The 23,758-nt window shown below is 34.8% G+C and overlaps 1 protein-coding gene across 1 annotated transcript in view; it reads left to right on the forward strand.

Annotated features, from left to right (window-relative positions):
• Positions 1-23,758, forward strand: part of Targ3 (Terminal ADP-ribose protein glycohydrolase 3) — a 27,532-nt gene continuing 3,774 nt past the window's right edge. The window contains exons 1-2 of the mRNA XM_073968243.1: positions 1-18; positions 84-211. Of these exons, the coding sequence (XP_073824344.1) occupies positions 93-211 (119 nt within the window). The 5' untranslated portion in view covers positions 1-18; positions 84-92. The remainder of the gene's footprint in view (positions 19-83; positions 212-23,758) is intronic.

A 23,758-nucleotide genomic window follows, 5' to 3' on the forward strand; every position in this document is an offset into this window, starting at 1 on the left:
TGTTTCCCCTCAAACCGCGTAAATACTTTTGAATCAATATTTAATATACAAGGCATATATTTCTCAAATTTCTGATTTATGAGCTTATTAAAATGGGATTTTCTGTAAAGGAAGTGTCTGGTGATTTGTTCTCGGTGGCAGAGGATTATTCAATGGCACATTGTGTAGCCGCGGACCTCAGGATGGGAAAAGGAATAGCTGTAAAATTTCGGTGAGTTTAGTCTACATGGATCATGGATACCATTATACGAACAGGTGGCAGAAAAATCAGAATTTTTTACCACATATAGATCTTCTCGTCATGATTATAAAAATATAAAGTTCTTCGGGGGGAGTCCATGCTTCCCGAGATATTGGCCTTTGAAGTTGCGGAAATTTCTTGTTATACCCTACACCACCTTGTGGTAAGGGGTACTATGTCTTTGTGCATTAGTTTGTAACATGCAAAAGGAAACTAGATAGACCCATAGTTCCTTTTAGGGATATACATAGAATCACTTTCTGAGTCGATTTACGCATGTCCGTCTGTCCATGTATTATTGTAAACAAAGTACAGGTCGCATTTATTGTCCGATTCGCATGAAAATTGGGGAAAATTGTTTTTTTGGCCAAAGGACGAACGCTATTTATTTTGGTAAAAATCGGATCAGATTTGGATATAGCTCCCATATATATCTTCCCCCGATTTAAGGCATTTGGTGCACGAAACACGCTATATATGTCCGATTTCAATGAAATTTGGAATGTGCGACGGAATTTAGTCTAGAAATATGTGTGCCAAACTATATAGAAATCGGTTCAGATTTGGATATAGCCCCATATATATTTTCGCCCGATTTAAGGAATTTGGCGCACTAAACCCGCTATATATGTCCGATTTCAAGTAAATTTGGAATGTGCCACGGTATTTAGTCTAGAAATAAGTGTGCCAAATATAGAAATCGGTTCAAATTTGGCTATAGCTCCTATATTTATTTATTTATTTATTTATTGATATTAATATTATAGTAAATATAATATTAATATGGGAGAAAGAAAAGCATTGGCTGCAGAGGCCATCAGCTTTTACAATTTATAGTACTTAAATTTACTGAAGGATATGACTAATTATATTATTGACTTAGTGGTTAATATAAAATTATACATATTTTTGATGTTGTCCGGGCTGGGGGTTTTGAGCATTTCCATGCCATTTTTGTTGAGAATAGTTTGTTGGATTTGCGAGAGACAGGTACATGATTCCAAAATGTGTTGGACAGAGTTTATGTTGCCGCATTTAGTGCATTTGTTGTCTATATTTTTATTTAGCAGATGTTGATGTGTGGCTATTGTATGCCCCATCCGTAGACGAGAAAATATACGAATATGCTTCTTGTCAACATCGGTGGGATATACAGGTGGCGTATATGTGGGATTAATTTGAGTGTAGTGGTAGTGTTGAAAAACCTTTTTACTGATCTGAAGATGTTGATCAAGCTCTGAAGAAATATGTTTCCTAAGATCCAGTTTCTCAATTAATGAATCATTCAGTAATGGAGCCATACAGGCATATTTGGCGGCTGAGTCTGCCCTAACATTTCCTTGTAAACCAACATGACCAGGTAGCCAAAATAGTTTTATGATGTTTTTATTTGATATAAGGCAATCGCGTATTTTATTAATAGATTTCCATTTTGTATTGGAAATGTTTGCAACGGCCTTGAGCACGGATAAACTGTCGGAGAATATAACAGTCTTACATTTGGTGAGTTTCACAATATCTATTGCAAATAATATCCCAGCGGCTTCAGCGCTGAAAATTGAGGATATGTTGTTTACTCTTTTACATCCAAGAATTAAGCCAGTATCGTCGACCACTGCGTATGCTGTGTTGAATTGATCTTTTGATGCATCAGTGTAGAGGAATTTCCACTCCGCATGCTGACTTATGAAAAGTTGGAAATATTGCGAGTATATCTCGCTTGGTGTGTGTTCCTTTTTGTGTGTAGAAAGCGAAAAGTCGCATATATTTTCCGGGAGCATCCAGACTGGATGAACATTTTCGTATTTCATCAGTTTATCATTCATGTTTAGTATATTTGATTTTACGCATTCGTAGATGACTGAGGGTGTTTTGGGTATTCTCTTCGCCAACATTACTTTAGAAACGTCCTCGTCTATAACAGATGAATTGAAGGAGAGGATTTTGGGTAATAACTTATTTTTTATTTCGAGTACCCTGTCACTTAACGAGGGTAATCCGGATTCAATCGGCCGATTTTAGGTATTTGATGCACGAAACGCGCTATATATGTACGATTTCAATAAAATTTGGAATGTTTGCCGGGATTAGGCCTAGAAATAAGTGTGCCAAATTATATCGAAATCGGTTCAGATTTCGATATATCTCATATATATTTTTGGCAGATTTGAGGTATTTGATGCAGGAAACACGCTATATTTGTCCGATTTCAATGAAATTTGGAATGTGTGACGGTATTTAGTCTAGAAATAAGCAGTGTTCGAAAATAAACACTATGGTATCGTACCGTACCGTACCAAGGTGGATAGGTACACTACGATAGTGTACCGCTCCGGAACACAAACACTAAAAAATATTTTAGTGATACTGTACCGGAACACAACGATAATCGTAGTGTACCGCATGCCGGAGCACTAAAAATCGTAGTGCTCCGACTGCGGAGGACTAAAAATCGTAGTGTTCCGACTGCGGAGCACTAACAATTTTAGTGTTCCGACTGACGGAGCACAAAAAATCGTAGTGCTCCGACTGCGGAGCACTAAAAATTTTAGTGTTCCGACTGCGGAGCACAAACAATTTTAGTGTTCCGACTGCCGGATCACTAAAAATCATAGTGCAACACGTGTTGGAACACTAAAAAACAATAAAGGTATTATGTTTTCTTTGGTAAATTAAATATTTGGTTAAATTTGATCATATAAAAATTAAGATAAACTGTTACATCCATGTATGTTTAAATTACTTAAACACATTGCGAAATTTGGTCAAAATTATAAAAAACAATATTTAGTTTTTTGTGGAATGAAGCACAAAGATCGTCGTGCCGGAGCACTAAAAATTGTTTTGTACCACGTTTTGAGACTATAAGGTAATGACCCATACATGTATTTATTATGATTTCTAAGGAAATTAAATATTTATATATATTTTTTAAATAAATAAATGCTCTGTTCCAGAAACTGCAAGAAGCTACTATTTTTTACTACGATAACATTTTTTCCTTTATGTTATCGGAAAAAATAGTAACAATTATTAGATTCTTGCAGTTCAGGAACAGACCAAAAAATTAAAAGAAAATGTGAAAAACATCTGATTTGGTTTTTGGACAATAGAGCACAAAAATCGTAGTGTTCGTCTGCGGAACACTAAAACTCGTAGTGTTTCTACTGTAGGAACACTAAAAATCGTAGCGTACCACGAGCCGAAACGCTAAAACTAACGTTAAGATAATCGTCTGTTTATTATGTGAGGAAAATTAAATATTGTATGTTTTTAGGATAAATAAATATGTATTTATTTATTATTTAATAAATTATTTATTAAATTATTATTTAAAAAAATAAATTTTGGAAGGAAGTGTGTAAAACATCTGATTTGATTTTTAGACAATGGAGCACAAAAAATCGTAGTGTTCGACTGTGGAGCACTAAAACTCGTAGTGTTTCTACTGCCGGAACATTAAAAATTTTAGTGTTCCGACTGCCGGATCACTAAAAATCGTAGTGCACCACGTGTTGGAACACTAAAAAATAACAAAGGAATTATGTTTTCTTAGGAAAATGAAATATTTGGTTAGAATTGATTAATAAAAATTAAGATAAAATGTTACATCCATGCATGTTTGGTTTGGTTTTTGGACAATGGAGCACTAAAAATCGTAGTGTTCGACTGCAGAACATTAAACATCGTAGTGATCCGGCAGTCGGAACACTACGATTTTTAGTGCTCCGCAGCCGAACACTACGATTTTTATTGTTCCATTGTTTCGATTTTTAGAGATCCGGCAGTCGGAACGCTAAAATTTTTAGTGATCCGGCAGTCGGAACACTACGATTTTTAGTGCTCCGCAGCCGAACACTACGATTTCTATTGTTCCATTGTTTCGATTTTTAGAGATCCGGCAGTCGGAACACTAAAATTTTTAGTGATCCGGCAGTCGGAACACTACGATTTTTAGTGCTCCGCAGCCGAACACTACGACTTTTATTGATCCATTGTCCAAACATCAAATCAGGCGTTTTTCACGTGTTCTATTAAATTTTATTCCTAATTTGTATTTATTAAAAAAAAATTATAAAATATTTAATTTTCCTCACAAATCATAATAAACTCATGTATCCACAGTCAGAACACTACAATTTGTAGTGCGCCATTGTACAACAACCGAATCAATGTTTTTCATATTTTCTACTAAAGTTCCCAACGTTATTAAATAATATGTATACATACATACATGGATTTAAGAGGTGTATCTGAGTTTTTATGTCTTAATTTGTACTTATCTCAAAAATTATAAATATTTAATTTTCGTCGCAAATCATAATAAACTCGTGTGTGGTACATTATCATTACGTTATTTTTTAGTGTTCCGACACGTGGTACACAACCATTTTTTAGTGCTCCGACTGCGGAACACTACGATTTTTAGTGCTCCGACTGCGGAGCACTACGATTTTTAGTGTTCCGACGGCGGAGCACTACGATTTTTAGTGCTCCGACTGCGGAGCACTACGATTTTTAGTGTTCCGACTGCGGTACCCAACGTTTTTAGTGTACCAAACTGTGGTACACTACGTTTATCGTTGTGCTCCGGAACAGTATCACTAAAATATTTTTTAGTGTTTGTGTTCCGGAACACTAACGCTAAAAATATTTTAGTGATACTGTACTCGGAGCGGTACACTATGTTAGTGTACTGTTTATTTTCGAACTCTGGAAATAAGTGTGCCAAATTATATAGAAATCGGTTCAAATTTGGCTATAGCCCCTATATATATTCTCGGCCGATTTTAGGTATTTGATGCGATTTCAATAAAATTTGGAATATTTGCGGGGATTTGGCCTAGAAATAAGTGTGCCAAATTATATCGAAATCGGTTCAGATTTGGATATAGCTCTCATATATATTTTAGGCAGATTTGAGGTATTTGATGCACGAAACACGCTACATTTGTTCGATTTCAATGAAATTTGGAATGTGTGATGGTGGTTAGTCTAGAAATAACTGTGGCAAATCATATCGAAATCGGTTAAGACTTGGATATAGCTCCCATATATATTTTCGGCCCCGCCCGACTTTGACTTAATTTTTGAATGGATAATGACATATGCAATACAATGTATCTCCTATGGACAGGAGCAAATCACGGGAACAAACATTTCTTTTAAATTGTAATTTTTCCCAAGTAGCCGGCCTTCGGCCCGGTTTTAAGACTTTCTCCTAGGACAGTAGCAAATCTCGGGCAACGGAAGTATGGACTTCACCCCGAAGAACTTTATATTTTTGTAATCAGGACGAGAAGATTTACCCATGGTAAAAGTTTCAGATTTTTCTGCCAACTGTTCGTATAATCAATTTATATTTATGTCCATTCAGTACTGGTAGAGGATCATTAGCCGCAAAGGTCATAATTATTTACCTACAAATATTGCGTATTTTTACTGCCTATATTGCACGAAGTGCGAAGTTTGATGAATTAACAATATTAGATGTTTTTGTGCTTCTTGTAAGATTTTTTATTTTCCCCTAATTTTTATACCATACATACTGTAAGAGGTATTATGTCTTTGTGCATTTGTATGTAACATGCATAAGGAAACGAGATAGACCCATAATTCCTTTTTGGCATATACGTAGATATAATAACTCTCTGATTCGAATGAATTGGGGAATATCATTTGGTGAAAATCGGTGTATTATTTCAGTTATCAGTTCAATTCAATTCAATTCTGTTTCTATGAAAATGTGAAGTGAAAACTTTTATAAATGAAAAAACTGTCAAATGAAAAAAATTATAAAGGTAATATTTTTTATTTAAATTTTTAATAGAACAAGAATCCAGGTGCTCAATTCTGTTTCTATGAAACTGTGAAATAAAAACTTTTATAAAGGAAAAAACTGTCAAATGAAAAAAATTATAAAGGAAATATTTTTCATTTCAAATTTTCATAGAACAAGAATCCAGCCCCAGGATATCAATTCTTGTTCAATGAAAATGTGAAATGAAAAAAAACAAGTAAAAAAGCGTTAAGTTCGGCCGGGCCGAACTTTTCATACCCTCCACCATAACATATTCTGAACTAAAATGGAATAATTAGTTTTCATTCCTGTCCCCAACTTTAGGTGGGTACGTTAAAATGCCAGATAATGTACATAAAATGCTTCATTCGGGAGGCCCTTTTTATGGTGCCTATATCTAACTATGTATGTTGACAATTTTTGATGGAGAGGTGCTGTGACCACTAAGAACTTCAAATGTCAAATTGCTGCTAGTTCGGTTTAATATTGTAGCTAAAATCATCAAATTACTGAAAATCGGGAGGTACCGTTATATGGGGGCTTTATCAATACATCGACCTTTCTTGACAATTTTTGGTGGAGAGGTGTGGTGACCACTAGGAATTTCAAATCGGGAGATACCGTTATATGGGGCTATACCAAAACATGGACCTATGTTCATAATTTTTTCGAATATAAGTTTTTTGGTCACTAAGAACACTAAATATCAAATTATAGCTAATTCGGTCTAGAAATGTAACTTAAAGCGTCAAAATACCTGAAATCAGGCGGTAACGTTATATGGGGTCTATTCCAAAACGTGTAACTATGTCCACAACTTTTGTTGTATAAGTTTATTGACACTTAAGAACCCTAAACGTCAAATTATAAATGTCAAGTTATAGCTAAATCGGTCTGAAAATGTAGCTAAAAACGTCAAATTACCGTAAATCGGGGGGTACCGTTATATGGGGGTTATACCAAAACGTGGACCGATATAGCCCATCATCGAACTTGACCTGCCTGCAAACAAAAGACGCACTATCCCAAAATTTCAGCGTCCTATCTCCATTTTTGTGGATGGACGGACCGACGGACGAGCACAGATCGACTCAGAATTTTACCCTGATCAAGAATATATATCGTCTGCTCCGTCGGAAAAGGTCGTAAGTCCACTTTTTGTGGAAATCGCGTTTTTGTTACAGGATGATAGTACAAGTCAAAACACGTCGTATGATTCAAAGGAAATGGTAGTATGTCGCGTTTTTCTATATGTTTTGCCCCTGTCGGAAAAGGTCGTAAGTCCACAATACGTACAAATTTGAGTACGAAAATGTCGTAAGTCCACAGGAAAATGTATACTTTAAAAGAATACTACAGCTAATGTAGTTCAGATATAATGTTTAACGTCATCCATGGTTGGGGTACAATGTAAAGAACTAGCGCACACCTGTGTATGGTAATCGGATGATATTTGGCGGAGCCTGTGGACCAAACTTTTGAACAAAAATGTGATAATTTCTATATTGCAACAAAAATTTACATTTGAAATCTAGTTCTCCCTGTAAGCGAACTGATTATGAAAGATGGACTTTTGGCCTTTTCATTGATACAATTTGGATGCTGTATGTATTCAAATACCTCATATATTGAAAAATTTGTAAAAAAAATCAAAATGTTGACTGTTTTTACTGTCGTATATCTAACTAAACTTTATCAACTGGTAATTTGTGGTTTCTCTAAGGACATTTATTCACATAACGAGATTAGTTTGTATTCTGAATTCAATAAAGTAATACCTTCTAACGGACGGGTAAGTGCAATGTTTATATTATTAAATGATTCAAAAACAATAATTGATTGAAATGTTATTAAACTAAGAAGACATCATGGTTTTTGCTAACAAAGAACAGTATGAATTTGGAATGGAATAAGACGATGGTGTCATGGGTCTAGTTTCCTATGGGTTTCACAGTGATTCTGAAAGCTCTGATGATAAACTTCCTAAACGCCGGAAGACATTACATGCTGAAGATTCTACATGGTTTGCAGACAAAAACAAAAGACGCAGGGAGTTGGGGCAGAAATACTTGGAGAGACAAAAAAGGACACTATTTGTGATTACAATGTAGCTAAGAAACCACGTACACTAAACGCACTAAATATTAGCCGAACCGGTCCACGATGCTGGGCCTTGAAACAGTTTATGTTACCTTTTCGTATGTATGTCAATTATATTTTTTGCATAACAAATTAGTTGGGACATGCAAGTGACTATCAATAACAAGTAAGAACGTCGTTAAAATCGGCCAGGCCGAACTTGTTATACCTTCCATCATGAATTGTATTAAATTTTACTCCAATTAGTTTCCTTTCGTTTATGAAGTAGATTAAATGCCAAATTTCATCGATTTCGGTAAAACAATGTGGCTAACCTTCAAACTACCGAAATTTGGGAGGCACCGTTCTATGGTGCTATATGAAGGCATGGACCTATATAGACAAATTTATGGGAGAAAGTTTTATACCCCAAACGAAGACTAAATACCAAATTTCAGCCATTTTGATGGAATAATGAAGCTAAATCCTATATAAAAACGTGGACCGATATACACCCTTTTTATACCCTATACCACAATGTGGAAAAGGGTATTATAAGTTTGTTTTGGTAAAAATTCATGTAACACCGCGAAATATTCGTCGGAGACCCCCAATGTGGTATACCAATCTTCATATCTCGACGAGATAAAGCGATTTTGAGATGTGTGTCTGTCCGTCCGTCCGTCTGTCCATTATAAATTGTAAACACGCTCCAGGCCGCAATTATGGACCGATCATCACGAAATTTTGTATGGAGGTCGGGTTCAGATCAGAATAGATCCCTATTCTTATTGGTGATGATCGAGAAATATTTAGCGGGTGAAATGGACCAAAAACACAATTTTTATCCGATTTTGTAGAGGCTCTGTATGTCGCAATTATAGTCCGATCGCCTCGAAATTTTAAATAATGTAAGATTATATGACAAAGAAGAAGCTTGCAATTTGAGATGGTGATCGGATGATGTTTAGAGGGTTAAATGGACCACAACTTTTGTGTGAAAATTGTGAAAATTTTTAATATACCGGTAATATCTTTATTCCTGGACCACGCATTCCGCCCACATAAATAATATTTGGAAGGACAACTCTTGCCCTTTCAATTAATGCCAATTATGTTGATTTATGTGGTCAGATAACAGAGTTGCAGCCTAATATATCGAGTGTTTTGCTTGTAATGTAATCAAAAGCATACTAGAGGTCGCAATTATAGATCAATAGTCACGAAATTTTGCACGAGGTAGGGGTTTAGGTCGAAGAAGATGCCTACAAGTTTTGATGATGATCTGATATTATTTAGCGGGTGCAATGGACCATTACTTTTGTATGCTAAATAAAAACATTTTATTTTTGGTCCATATTTGAATCCCTGGAGGCCATATACCGGCAAAGTCGCCTATATATAAAAATTAACTACCGATCTTTCCTCTAATGAAAATTGCAATAATGTGTGTGCTTGGTAACAGACCTACTACCTAAGTTATAATGAGTTTTGTGAAGAGAACCACATCTTCCTCCCATGCTACAAATTTTCTCCATCATGACAGACAAATTCCCAGTTCTTACAAATTGCGTGGAACCCTATCATATTACCTGTCCAATTGTTCAAAATGTATAGATGTAGCAGAAATTGCTAAACAACGCCAATTTTCAAATTTAAGAATATTTCTTAAAATGTACAGTATATAGTTGTTCCACAAACATCGCAGTAGGGACAAGGGAGCCTTCTCTCATATCAATGAGAGCACTCCGATTAATATCAGCTCAATGATATGTAGACAGCGGAATTTTATGCAACACCTATTTTTGTAAAATTAGCATATTTTTGGCTTTAATTAAATTCCAATCGAAATATAGCACATATGCAAAAATATGCGAAATGTATAAATTATGCATATGCAAATATTATTTTTGCATATGGAAAATTTCTGTATTTCACATATTTTCGTATGCTACATATATTTCAATAATATCTTCTAAAATGTTTATGTGTACATTTTTCTGTTTGAAATTCACTTCAGACAAGTCAATAAAATAGAGAAATCTGTAACCAGAGCCACAATCTTCAAAATGTCGAAAATGGGGAGCTTTCGTTGTATGGGAGCTATATGAACGCCTAGACCTATACCGACAAATTTCATATGGAAAGTTTAATACCCCCAATGAAGACTTAATACCAAATTTTAGACAATTCGGAGGGATATTGAGACCATAACCTTCAAAGTACAGAAAATCGGTAGGTTCTGGTTATGGGAGCTATATGAAGACGTGGACATATAACGACAAATTTCAGGTGGAAAGTTTTTTTACCTCCAACGAAGACTGAATACAAAATGTCAGCCACTTCAGTTTGATATTGAGGCCACAACCTTCAAAATACCGGGTATCGGGAGGTACGGTTCTATGGGAGTTATATGAAGACCTGGACCTATAACGATAAATTTCAGGTCGAAAATTGTGATGAACGAATACCTAATACAAACTTTCAGCCAATTCGATGGTATATTTAGGGCACAAAGTCTTGCATATGGTTTAGCAAATATGTCAAAATATGCAAAAAATTAGGTCCAGACTAAATGTCCGTTCTAAAATTACTTATTGGTGCCACCATAGTACAATTGTTTGCACACCCACCTTGCACGCTGAAGGTCGGGCGTTCGATTCCCGGCCAGCAAACATCAAATTTCCAACGTTGGCAAAATACCCCACAGTAAAGTTGGCGACATTTTCTGAGTATTTCAACCATGTAGAACTTCTCTACAGGTGGTGTTTTAAGACATGCTTTTCGGACTCGGCGATAAACAGTAGGCCCCATACTATTGCTGTAATATGAATCGTGGTGCACGCCCTGTCCCTTCTGTGATGTTTGTGGAACAATTATTATATTGTTATTTAAACTTAATGTGATAAGGTTGCAGACTCCAAAAATTTATTTCTTACAATAAGCTTATTTGTCCAAAAGAAACTTTGATTTGCTGAAAGCTAACTCGCAGGGTAGTGGTATAGGGTATCCCATGGTCGGCTCCGTCCGACTATAGACTTTTCTTACTTGTTAATACCAAACATCATAGAAGTAATAGAAACTTCTATACCAAATCACGAAGATCTATATTAAAAATTGGGAGCTGTATCTTAATTTCAAAAGACGGACAGACGGTCATGTTTTTACCGACTTAGAATTTTACTTTGATCAAGAATGAAGCCAGACTATTTTGAAAAAACAAAATTGATCAAGAATATATATAATTTATAGGGTCTCCGCTGAATATATCGATATGTTACAAACTGAATGACAAATTTAATTATACCCTCCATATTATGGTGGAGTGTATAAAAATCTTCAGAAATTTCGATATGCAATTTTAACATACCGCCAAATAACTGATGATTTGACTCATGCCGACTGTGTCCACCTTTATATAATGTATCTTATATACCTGATGAAACTATAGCTATCGATATGTTGCCTTCTAATCTTAGCACTTACTTTCCAATAAGACCAAAGCTTCGCTATGCATAACATTTGGTATTTCCATTGATTTGTAGCATATTTAAGAAAGTGAGAGTGGTCGGGTCTTATTGCTAAAATATGTACCCCGGATTAAGGGTACATCACCATGTTAAATTGCAAGCTTCTTCTTTGTCTTAAATTCAATTCATTCTTAAAATTTCGCGCCGATCGGAATATTACTGCGATCTACAGGACAGCTACAAAGTCGGGAAAAAATTGTGGGTTTGGTCCATTTCAAACCTTTGGTTCATTACCAACATCTAATGGGGTCACTTCTGGTCGGAACCCGACCTCTCCACAAAATTTTGTGACGATCGGTACAGAATTGAGGCCTGGAGTGTTATTAAAATTGTTAACGGATGGAGGGACAGACATAGCTAGATCGCTTTATCTCGTCAAGATATGAAAAAATAGCAAGGGTAGGGTGCTACACGAATATTGGACAAAACAAACTTATAATACCCTTTCCACATTGTTTTGTAAAGTATAAATATTTTATTTTGAAAACGTCCGTAAATTGTAGGAAAATGTCGTAAATCCCGACAAAAATACAAAACTGTACAAGGAAAAGGTCGTAAGTCCAAAGACATCCAATTATGTCCCAAACGCCAGGGAATTTCATCAAACAAAGTACAGGTATTGAAGCGGAATAAATGAACGAAGAATACTGCTTTTACCACCATAATAAAATCTTTAATACAGAAAGCGCTGGAATGTTTTTACTTCCTCCTGAAAAATTTATTGAGAGGGACTTACGACCTTTTCCGACGGAGCAGACGATATACTTTATAGGGTCGCAAATGAGTATTTCAATGCATTACAAACGGAAAAACAAACTTAATATACCCTCCATACTATGGTGGAGGGTATAAAAACAGAGAAATCATTTTACAATCATCGTCTAGTAACATAGCAAATCGTCAAAAATTACCTGAATATCCGATGTAGAGAAGACTTTAGCTCTATGGTTTCTGAATTGTTATAAGTGTTTTTCAATATCTGAATGAAAAAATCTGGATAATTCGTATGTTAGATTCACTTTGGCAGTTTTGTTGAGATGTGTGCTTACTTATTATTTGTTCTGTAAGTCAGCTTAATCACTATAGTTATGATGATTCTCTGCATTGTGGAGACACATAACAGTGGGAGTAGTTTGGACGAAACTATCTTCTCTGCCTTTCCCGAAAGTAAATAAATTTTAACATTAACGAATCTTATAGCTCGTTTACACATTCCTAGATTTAGTAAATCCAGCGGATTTTAAATGTTTTATGAATACAGTATACGTCAAATAAATAAAGGGGGTTAATCCGGCAAAAAACTCTAACGTAAATCAATTTTTAGGGTAGGTTGCGGTAACGATACGCACTTCATGCTCGTTTGACCGCATTACAGATAGATTATCTCTGAAAACAAATTTTCATAGTGATTAAAAAAACTAGATTTGAATTTTTAAATCTGAAAGATTTTACTGCTGTGCGCAGAAAATACAAAATTGTTATGAGAGCAGTTCACAACTTTAGCTAATTTGACACTTTTACAATTTTTAAAAATATAATAATTTGTGAACTTTTGCGGTAACTCATGAGAAGAAAATTTCCTAGTGGAGTTCTGCTGGAGTGCATGTCGAAATCTAAAATGGTGATGGGAAGACAATATAAAAACCCCCTTAAGCAGATGAAGCAAGAACAGTTCAGCTTGGATTAAATGGAGAGCGGAGGAAACAAACTCAATAGCGAATAAAATAAAAAAATGAATGAAAACACATGGAGGCTATACCAAAACGTGGACCGATATAGCCCATCATCGAACTTGACCTGCCTGCAAACAAAAGACGCACTATCCCAAAATTTCAGCGTCCTATCTCCATTTTTGTGGATGGACCGATGGACGGACGGACGTGCACAGATCGACTCAGAATTTCACCCTGATCAAGAATATATATACTTTATAGTGTCGCAAATGAGTATTTCAATGCGTTACAAACGGAAAAACAAACTTAATATACCCTCCATACTATGGTGGAGGGTATAAAAACAGAGAAATCATTTTACAATCATCGTCTAGTAACATAGCAAAGAGTCAAAAATTACCTGAATATCCGATGTAGAGAAGACTTTAGCTCTATGGTTTCTGAATTGTTACAAGTGTTTTTCAATATCTGAATGAAAAAATCTGGATAATTCGTATTTTAGATTCACTTTGGCAATTTTGTTGAGATGTGTGTTTACTTATTATTTGTTCTGTAAGTCAGCTTAATCACTATAGTTATGATGATTCTCTGCATTGTGGAGACACATAACAGTGGGAGTAGTTTGGGCGAAGCTAGTCTTCTCTGCCTTTCTCTGCATGTAACATGGATCCATTCATTCAAAACAAACTCCATTACACCAAGTTTCTGATGTACATCAAGTTTTGAAGGTAAATAAAGGCGAAACTTGAACTAGATTTTTGGTTATGTAAATAAGCCGATGGGTTGTGATGTGTTACAAGGCATGAAAGGCTTTATCCTTACGATTTTTTTGTAATGTAAGTGCATATTTGGAACAAATCTAGTTTAGTAAAAACTCTTTTCATTTTTTTGAAATTTTTTCCAGAGGTAGGTATTTTTACGCTGATTACGGGAATATAAAATTTTCTTGGGGGACGGACCCGGTTACCCGGTTATTCGACCCGAAAGTCCGGGTACCCGGTACCCGATAGACCCGGTTCTACTGAACCGATTCTTACAAAATGGGTATCGTTGGAAAGCTTATGAAACTACCTATCCAACAAGTGGTCATATGATGGGGTTATCTCCAGGGGTTCATAACCAAAATACCTCTTTTTGGACCCGGGTTTTTCCGTAAAACCCTCAAAAAGTCGAAAAAGGGCCCATTATGGGTGCTCAATTAATTCACGTAATTTTATAGCTCATACTTCAACCTTTCCAAAATGGTGCCATTTGTTATAATACCTTCACTGGGTCCAGAGTTTTTCTAAATTCATCACTTTGTTTAAGTAAATTTTTTTCTAAGTAGCCGGCCTTCGGCCGGGGATTTAAGACTTTCTCCTATGGACAGGTTCAAATCTAGGGAATGGGAACAACATTTTCTTTTAAATTATAAATTTTCTCTAAGTAGCCGGCCTTCGGCCGGGGATTTAAGACTTTCTCCTATGGACAGGTTCAAATCTAGGGAATGGGAACAACATTTTCTTTTAAATTATAAATTTTCTCTAAGTAGCCGGCCTTCGGCCGGGGATTTAAGACTTTCTCCTATGGACAGGTTCAAATCTAGGGAATGGGAACAACATTTTCTTTTAAAGTATAAATTTTCTCTAAGTAGCCGCCCTTCGGCCGGGGATTTAAGACTTTCTCCTATGGACAGGTTCAAATCTAGGGAATGGGAACAACATTTTCTTCTAAATTTTAAATTTTTCTCTCATTCTAAGGTCAATATCTCTGGACCCTGTGAAGGTATTATAACAAATGGCACCATTTTGGAAAGGTTGAAGTATGAGCTATAAAATTACGTGAATTAATTGAGCACCCATAATGGGTCCTTTTTCGACTTTTTTAGGGTTTTATGGAAAAACCCGGGTCCAAAAAGAGGTATTTTGGTTATAACTTCTGAACCCCTGGAGATAACCCCATCATATGACCACTTGTTGGATAGGTATTTTCATAAGCTTTCCAACGATACCCATTTTGTAAGAATCGGTTCAGTAGAACCGGGTCTATCGGGTACCGGGTACCCGGACTTTCGGGTCGAATAACCGGGTAACCGGGTCCGTCCCCCAAGAAAATTTTACATTCCCGTAATCAGCGTAAAAATATCTACCTATGGAAAAAATTTCGAAAAAATCGGAGAGTTTTTATTAAACTAGATTTAAGCCGCATATTTTCTATCTTCTGAAAGTCATTTAGAAATTTCAAGAAAATTAAGGGCGGTTTAGCCGTAATTTTTCAGGAGATTGTGTATTTTATTAAAAATAAAAAAAGAAAATGACCCAAAAATGGTTTTTTCCACATCGCAACTTTGTTCTACAAACAAATAATACAACTGGACTTGCTATTTCCGCAATAAAATTGTTTTTTATTTTCACAAACATAAATCAACGAAAAATTAAAAAGAGATGATTGTTTGTTTTCAGGAAGAAGAAGAGTTGCAAATGTTTGCTAGAAGAAATTTGTCCAGCAAGAATTTGCAAACTCTCAGTGAAAGAACTGTTCAAAATGTCTCTCTCGAAATGCTCTCTTTTGCTGGCTTTTTGTGTTAACAGACTACTTCCAGCAACAATTGGTACAAGTTGTTACAAATTTTAGGGTAACCAGACAGACTTATTATTAGTGAAATTGAAAACCAAATATTTATGACACTCACTGTACATATTTGTCTTTTCTTGTCCTCCATTCTTTCACTCTTTTTCATTTTTCCAGCACAAAAGAAAGCATTGACATAAAATAAAACTCAGTAAAAAGGGGGCAGCAAAACGATCAGCAGTTCTACACACTTGTAAAAATAAAGTCCAGAAGTTTACAATACTTTTTTTGTGGTACATTCAACTTTCATACATTTTGTTGTTATGGTATTGTAAACAGTTGTATTCACAAGATGTACTAGGTCTACAATACTACTTTACAAGGATTAGCGAGAACCACTAATAATTGTTTTTTTTTTTATTGTACTTCGAGTGATTGTATTCTTCATTGCTTTTGGCGTTTATAATTTTTCTTTATTTTCTCCCATTTTTATACCCTCCACCATAGTATGGAGGGTATATTAAGTTTGTCATTCTGTTTGTAACACATCGAACTAATCATTTGCGACCCTATAAAGTATATATATTCTTGATCAGGGTAAAATTCTAAGACGATCTAGCCATGTCCGTCTGTTGTAATCACTCTAGCGTCCGCAATAATTGAGATAGAGTGCTGAAATTTTGCACGCGAGGGTCTTTTTTCCATAGGCAGGTCAAGTTCGAAGATGGGCTATATCGGTCCACTCTTTGGTATAGCCCCCATATAACGGTACCTCCGGATTTGAGGTATTTTGACGTTCTTCGCCACATTTGCAGACCGAATTACCTATAATTTGGCACTCAGGGTTCCTAGTGATCAACAAACTTATATCCCAAAGGATATGGGCATAGGTCCATGTTTTGGTATAGCCCCCATATAACGGTACCTCCCGATTTTCGGTATTTTGAGAATTTTAGTTACAATTTTTAACCGAACTAGCTGTAATTTGCCATTTAAGGTTCTCAGTGGTCATGAAATATCCACACCAAACATGGTCAACATAGGTCCATGTTTCGGTATAGCTCCCATATAACGGTACCTCCCAATTTTCGGTATTTTGAGAATTTTAGCTACAGTTTTTAACCGAAATAGCTGTAATTTGACATTTGAAGTTCTCAGTGGTCATAAAACATCTCCAACGAAACATCGTCAACATAGGTCCATGTTTTGGTATAGCCCCCACATAACGGTATCTCCCGATTTTCTGTATTTTGAGAATTTTAGCTGCAATTTTTAACCGAACTAGCTGTAATGATCGGTATTTTGAGAATTTTAACTACAATTTTGTCTATTTAAAAATAATCGTCAATATAGGTCCATGTTTTGGTATATCCCCCCATATAACTGTACCTCCCGATTTTCGGGAATTTTCAGTGGTTACGAAATTTCTTCATTAAAATTCGTAAACATGGGTCCATTTTTGAGGGTCTACATTGTTTTGATGAAACTACCCTCAATTTGACTCTCGAAGTACCCTGCAGCTATAAAACTTTTCCGCCAAAAAATTTAAAGATAGGTTGACTCTTTGATATAGCCCCATAGGTGGTACCTTTCACCTAGCTGTACACATTTTTTAGATTAGATTAGATAAAATTGTGCAACAAAATGGAGGTGAAAGTCTGGGGCACGGAAAATTCCTCTCGGGGAAGAAAGGCCTTGGTGAGTATATTATGAACCCCGAAGGACAGATCCGCCGTGAGTCGGACTTCCGCGTTATAGCGTGATGAAATTTTTGTTAGAGACCCTGTGGGCCATCAGGAATTAGCTTTATATCTTTGTTCACTGTTGCTTAAGTGCTCTACAAAAACAACAAACAAAGATATAATACTAATTCATGATGGTTTGCAGGGTCTCTTGCAAAAACTTCATCACGCCATAACGCGGAAGTTCGACTCACGGCGCATCTGTCCTTCGGGGTTTTTAATACACACACACCAAGGGCTTTCATCTTCAAAAGAAATTATCTCTGCCCCAACATTTGTGTTCACAGTGTAATTTAAGCAATAGTGGGAGACAGTAGGATTCTATCCATTGTCGAAAAGTTGTTCCACCTAAAATTGTTAAAGGACCCTAATTATTTCATTTAAATTAAGACTATTTTATGGTGGAGGGTATAAAAAGTTCGGCCCGGCCGAACTTAACGACTTTTTACTTGTTAATAATATATTCTATATAATTAAAACGCATTTTACACTTTCACTCAAAACAGGTGTTTTGGGAGTTTACGTCATTTATTTGACATGTATTGTATGGAATTGACAACTTATATGATGCATGTTTTATAAAACATGTTAAATGTAAAATGCGTTTAAGAGCATATTTTTAGACAGTAATTATAAAGTTGCCACTCTTCTATATGAAGAATTTTGTAGTATTTTAACAACTGCAATATCTAGCATATTTTTAGGCTGCTGTAAATAAATATTGTTCTGTTATAATGACATGCTACTATTAAGAGTGTTATATTAGAAACATTAACGAATCTTACAGCTCGTTTACACATTCCTGGATTTAGTAAATCCAGCGGATTTTAAATGTTTTATGAATAGAGTATACGTGAAATAAATAAAGGAGGTTAATCCGGAAAAAATCTCTAATGTAAATCAATTTTTAGGTTAGGTTGCGGTAACGATACACACTTCATGCTCGTTTGACCACATTACGGATAGATTATCTCTGAAAACAAATTTTCATAGTGATTAAAAAAACTAGATCTGAATTTTTAAATCCGAAAGATTGTACTGCTGTGCGCAAAAAATACATAATTGTTATGAGAGCAGTTCACAACTTTAGCTAATTTGGCACTTTTACAATTTTTAAAAAATATAATAATTTGTGAACTTTTGCGGTAACTCATGAGAAGAAAATTTCCTTGTGGAGTTCTGCTGGAGTACATGTCGAAATCTAAAATGGTGATGGGAAGACAATATAAAAACCCTCTTAAGCAGATGAAGCAAGAACAGTTCAGCTTGGATTAAATGGAGAGCGGAGGAAACAAGACAATATAAAAACCCTCTTAAGCAGATGAAGCAAGAACAGTTCAGCTTGGATTAAATGGAGAGCGGAGGAAACAAACTCAATAGCGAATAAAATAAAAAATGAATGAAAACACATTCCTAAGAGTGCCTTTGAATTCATATCCAAAGCACTGCATCAAAACACGTGCTTTGGATGCAAATTGAACAGCATCCTATTCTACCCTAAGGGTTAATAAAAATGTGATTCCAAAGGGTTAGTTAAAATGCAGCGCTAATGGAGTGCATCTTTCAGTAGTCGCGCTCTTGTAAAAATCATGAGTGAAAATGCATAATTTGATGCACTTCCAGATCACTTGTACATATGATTTAACTGTATCTTTGGAGGCAAACATTTTGCTGAGAATTCTAAGGATGAATTCGTTGGCGTAAAACGATTGTACCTTACTAAATTGGTTTCTATAATTTTGACTTATAGGTGTCAGATTTCTATAGTCAAATTGAATCCGCATTTTCTTCAAACTTTCCTTTAACAAAAAAATACAAGAATGGGACCCCTAAAAATATTACTTTTTGTTCACATTGACTAAAGGTTGTAATGTATAGATGAATATAATTTTGTGTTTAAAATAACTTTTTTGAAAAATTTCGAAATTACTAATGGGGCATTTTAACCATGGGCTTGTGGGATGCCTAAACCTAAAGACTCTAAAACTGTAATTTTGCAAACTTTTTCTTAAATGATCAAATTATACCAAAAAGGAACATGTTCCCTATTGAATAATCTAAAATTATATTTAAACTAAAAAATGTAAGAACGGCGTTAAGTTCGGCTGGGCTGAACTTTTCAAGAAGATTGGATTGAACTAAAATGAAATAATTAGTTTCCTGTCGTTTATGAAAGTAATAAGCTCTTTCGCAAAGTAAAAGTAAAGTGGAATATGCTAACTGAACAATTAAAATTAAACAAGGCTTATCCCACATAGCGTTTTTTAATAACCTTTTCTCTAATACGTACATTTTTCCTGGAAAATGCCGAAAACTTTGGAGGGTCATATAGGTATATTATTACATTCCAATCCCCAGGTTTTTGATTGAGAAAGTGCTCTTACTACATTCCTAACAAATCCTTGAATTTATATGAATGTAACATTTTTTATTAAATTTTTCATCGAAAATTATAAAAAAAATTGTTTTTTTTTTTGCGTAGAAAACCACAGGTTTTATGAAACTTTGCAAGCATGAAACTATAGATAACAGACAATACTATAAGAAAAGGCAAAAAAAAAAAAACTCCACAAAAATTATTCTAGTTTTTTTTTGCTTTGAAACAACCTGTGGCGTTAAGTGGGTCAATAGCAATGATGTTTTTTATCCATTCAGAATCCGAAATAGAATGTTACAAAAATTCCATTTGGACGATGAGTGTATAATAGAGTGACCCACAAGAATTTCTTTTTTTAACTCCTACCTCCTATTTTTACCTGTGGCGATTAGAATCCGAAATAGAATGTTACAGAAATTCCACTCGGACGATGCGTGTATAATAGAGTGACCCAAAAATAATTTCTTTTTTTATCTCCTACCTCCTACTTTTTCATTTGTCCAAAAACCTTTTATATGTTTAATTTTATGGCGATGGGTTTATATTAACCCGTGCCAACCTAGCATCTTTGTTTCCATAGTCATTTGTATGGAGCCAAATGTGCATTTACACGAAAATTCTCAAAACTGTGGTCCAATCGATGAAAAAGCTTTACCAGTTCATTATTGTGGCTAAAAAAACAATTTCTACAAAAATTTATGACGATCGTGCCCCCTGACATTTTTATTTCCATAGTACTTTGTATGAGGACCAAATTCGAATTTTCAGAAAATCAATCTACGTGAAACATTTATTTTCCATTTTTTCTTTTTGTGGCCATAGACAATCTCAAATTACAGCCAGTTAAACCAGTTAAAATCCTCAAATATATGGGCGCTATACCAAAAACCATACTCGAACCTGACCTGCAATGGAAATACACTCGGGTGCAAAAATATTGTGTTCCAGCTCAATTATTGCTAACAGCATATTGATTACAACAGATGGACAAGGCACAGAGTTTTACCCTGATGAAAAATATACATATAAACTTGAATGTTGTCGTAAACAGGGTTCGAAAATAAAAAGTACACAAACATAGTTTACCGCTCCGAGTACAGAATCACTAAAATATTGTTTGCGTTAGTGTTCCGAAACACAAACACTAGTGATAGTGATGAAAATCGTAGTGTACCACATTTTGGTACACTAAAAACGTTGGGTACCACAGTTGGAACACTAAAAATCGTAGTGCTTCGCAGTCGGAGTCGGAGCACCAAAAATCGTAGTGTACATGTCGGAATACTAAAAATAACGTAAAGATAATGTACCACACAAATTAAGTACAAATTAGGAAATAAAAACACAAGTAAACCTGTTAAATCCATGTTTGTATTTATATTAATTAATAACGTTGGAAATTTACGTAGAAAATATGAAAAAAAAAATTAAAATTTCTTACCCCCAGTTTTTGTAACTAATTTTTGTTTGTTTGTCTATATTCGTAATAATTTAAGCATCCATAGCTCTGCCCCCAGATGACATACATACATAATTTTTCGTAGACGCGTTCCATATATAGAAAAGAATTCCTCATTTAAAAATCAGCGCTGTACATTTGCGCTAAGGCGAGTAAATCGATCTACAAAATTTGACAATTCGTGTGAGAAGAATAATTTTTTTTTACAAAAACAGGGGGTTAATTTGTATTTATTTATATTAAATTTTCTTCACAAATCATAATAAACTCATGTGTGGTCATTACCTTAGCGTTTTGCACGAGGTACACTACGAATTTTAGTGCTCCGGCAGTCGGAACACTACGATTTTTAGTGCTTCATTCCACAACAACTAAATATTTTTTTCATATTTTCCACCAAAGTTCGCAAGGTTTTTAACTAATTTAAACATGCATGGATTTTACGGTTTATCTTAATTTTTATTATTTATTTTATTATTATATTAACTTGTAGTAAATACAATGTTAATAAGACATAGCATTGGCTATCTTAATTTTTATTTAATCAAATTTAACCAAATACAATAATTTTCTGTTGCGTACAGTATCACTAAAATATTTTATAGTGTTTGTGTTCCAGAGCGGTACGTTATTTTAGTGTACCTATCCATCAGTGGAACGGTACAGAACACTATGGTACGGTACCATAGCATTTTTTCGAACACTGATCGCAAATAATTATTTCGATGAGTAACGATTATCAGCCATTGATCTTATTCTGCAGTGGAAACGATATCTATCTTTGTGTGGATAGCACTGGACAGGTTGCCTTACCTTATTCCCATCTCTTTATTCTAGCTTCCACATGAAGTGACACAGGGTGGCTTGATTGAGTTGTCGATTTCGATATCGGTCCAACTATGTACATATGTAGCTTAAGATGATAGAACAATCTTGCTTTGTATGATTTTCATTATAAATTGTAATGAATTTTCATTATAAATTGTAATGAGTTTTCATTATAAATTGTAATGAATATATGGACCACAGTTATGGACAAATCTTCACGAATGTATTTGTTTATGACCGCTATAAACTATTGTAAAAAAGAAATTTCTCGGAAAGCTAGAGCCGGACGTAATTTTGTAGGCTATGACATGGTTGTTGGACTATAGACCTTACTTGTTTTTATTTATTTAAATTTATCGACCTCTTCTCAATAAAATGGTAAAAATGCTAATAGAACAGCTAGCTAGCTTAAGTTTGGTTGTTTTAATATTTTAAAACAACGAATTTATTAGTGGAGAAAACTTGGCATTTTTCGATAAGGGGTAAGGCAGGGAAGACTATAGTTTCGATCCTCGCCTCATGATCTCATCAATTTCCTTGTTTTTTGTTTGTGGATACTCTCCACCGAAGTTATTTTTCAATAATTTCTTCAACAAAAAAATTGTATATCCAAACATCAGTTGTATGCCCGAAATATAAGAGAGACCAAAGAAACAATTCTCCACTAATAAATTCGTTGTTTTAAAATATTAAAACAACAACAATAGGATTAAGCCAGACTATCCCAATAAAAACGTCATCCATGTTCTATTTTTATACCCTCCACCATAGGATGGGGGTATATTAAGTTTGTCACTACGTTTGTAACTACTCGAAATAATCATTGTAGACCCCACAAAGTATATATATATTCTTGATCAGCGTGCAATTCTACATCGATATAGCCATGTCCGTCCGTCTGTCCGTCTGTGGAAATCAAATCAACCCCCACAAAAAACCTATAAAGGAATTTCTCATAATTTTCAAAAATATAATGTTTTTTTGTTTTGTTCTATAATTATTTTGAAAATTATGAGAAATTCCTTTATAGGTTTTTTTGTGGGGGTTTTCAGACATAAACCACTATAACTTAGCCATTTGTTAACCGATTTAAAACAATAATAGCTTATTCAAAAGACATTATTCACCCCTTTAAAAGGAAGGAGGATCAAAAGAAATCCGTTGTGGAAAAAATAAGATATGCCCGTTTAAATTTGAAAATGTAAGAAACCCAGATTTACACTACTTTTGCCGTTATATAAAAATAAAACGAAGTGACCCAAGCGAAATAAAGGCATTGTCGTTGTCCATGGATCCCAACACGATATAATTTTGCATCAGAACACTTGAATATTTTTCGGGTCAAATTTTGTAGCACAATTTCATTTATCGACATTTTCCGAAAAGTTTGCACATTCTTAGGGCCAAAACTGCCTGAAGGAGCGTTCCAATGCTTTTGCGATGTATTAGAGAGTTTTCAATTACTGTCTTGGCTACAAA

This window comes from Musca autumnalis, unplaced genomic scaffold, assembly GCF_047663935.1.
Source record: "Musca autumnalis isolate F117 unplaced genomic scaffold, ASM4766393v1 scaffold_2, whole genome shotgun sequence".
NCBI lineage: Eukaryota > Metazoa > Arthropoda > Insecta > Diptera > Muscidae > Musca > Musca autumnalis.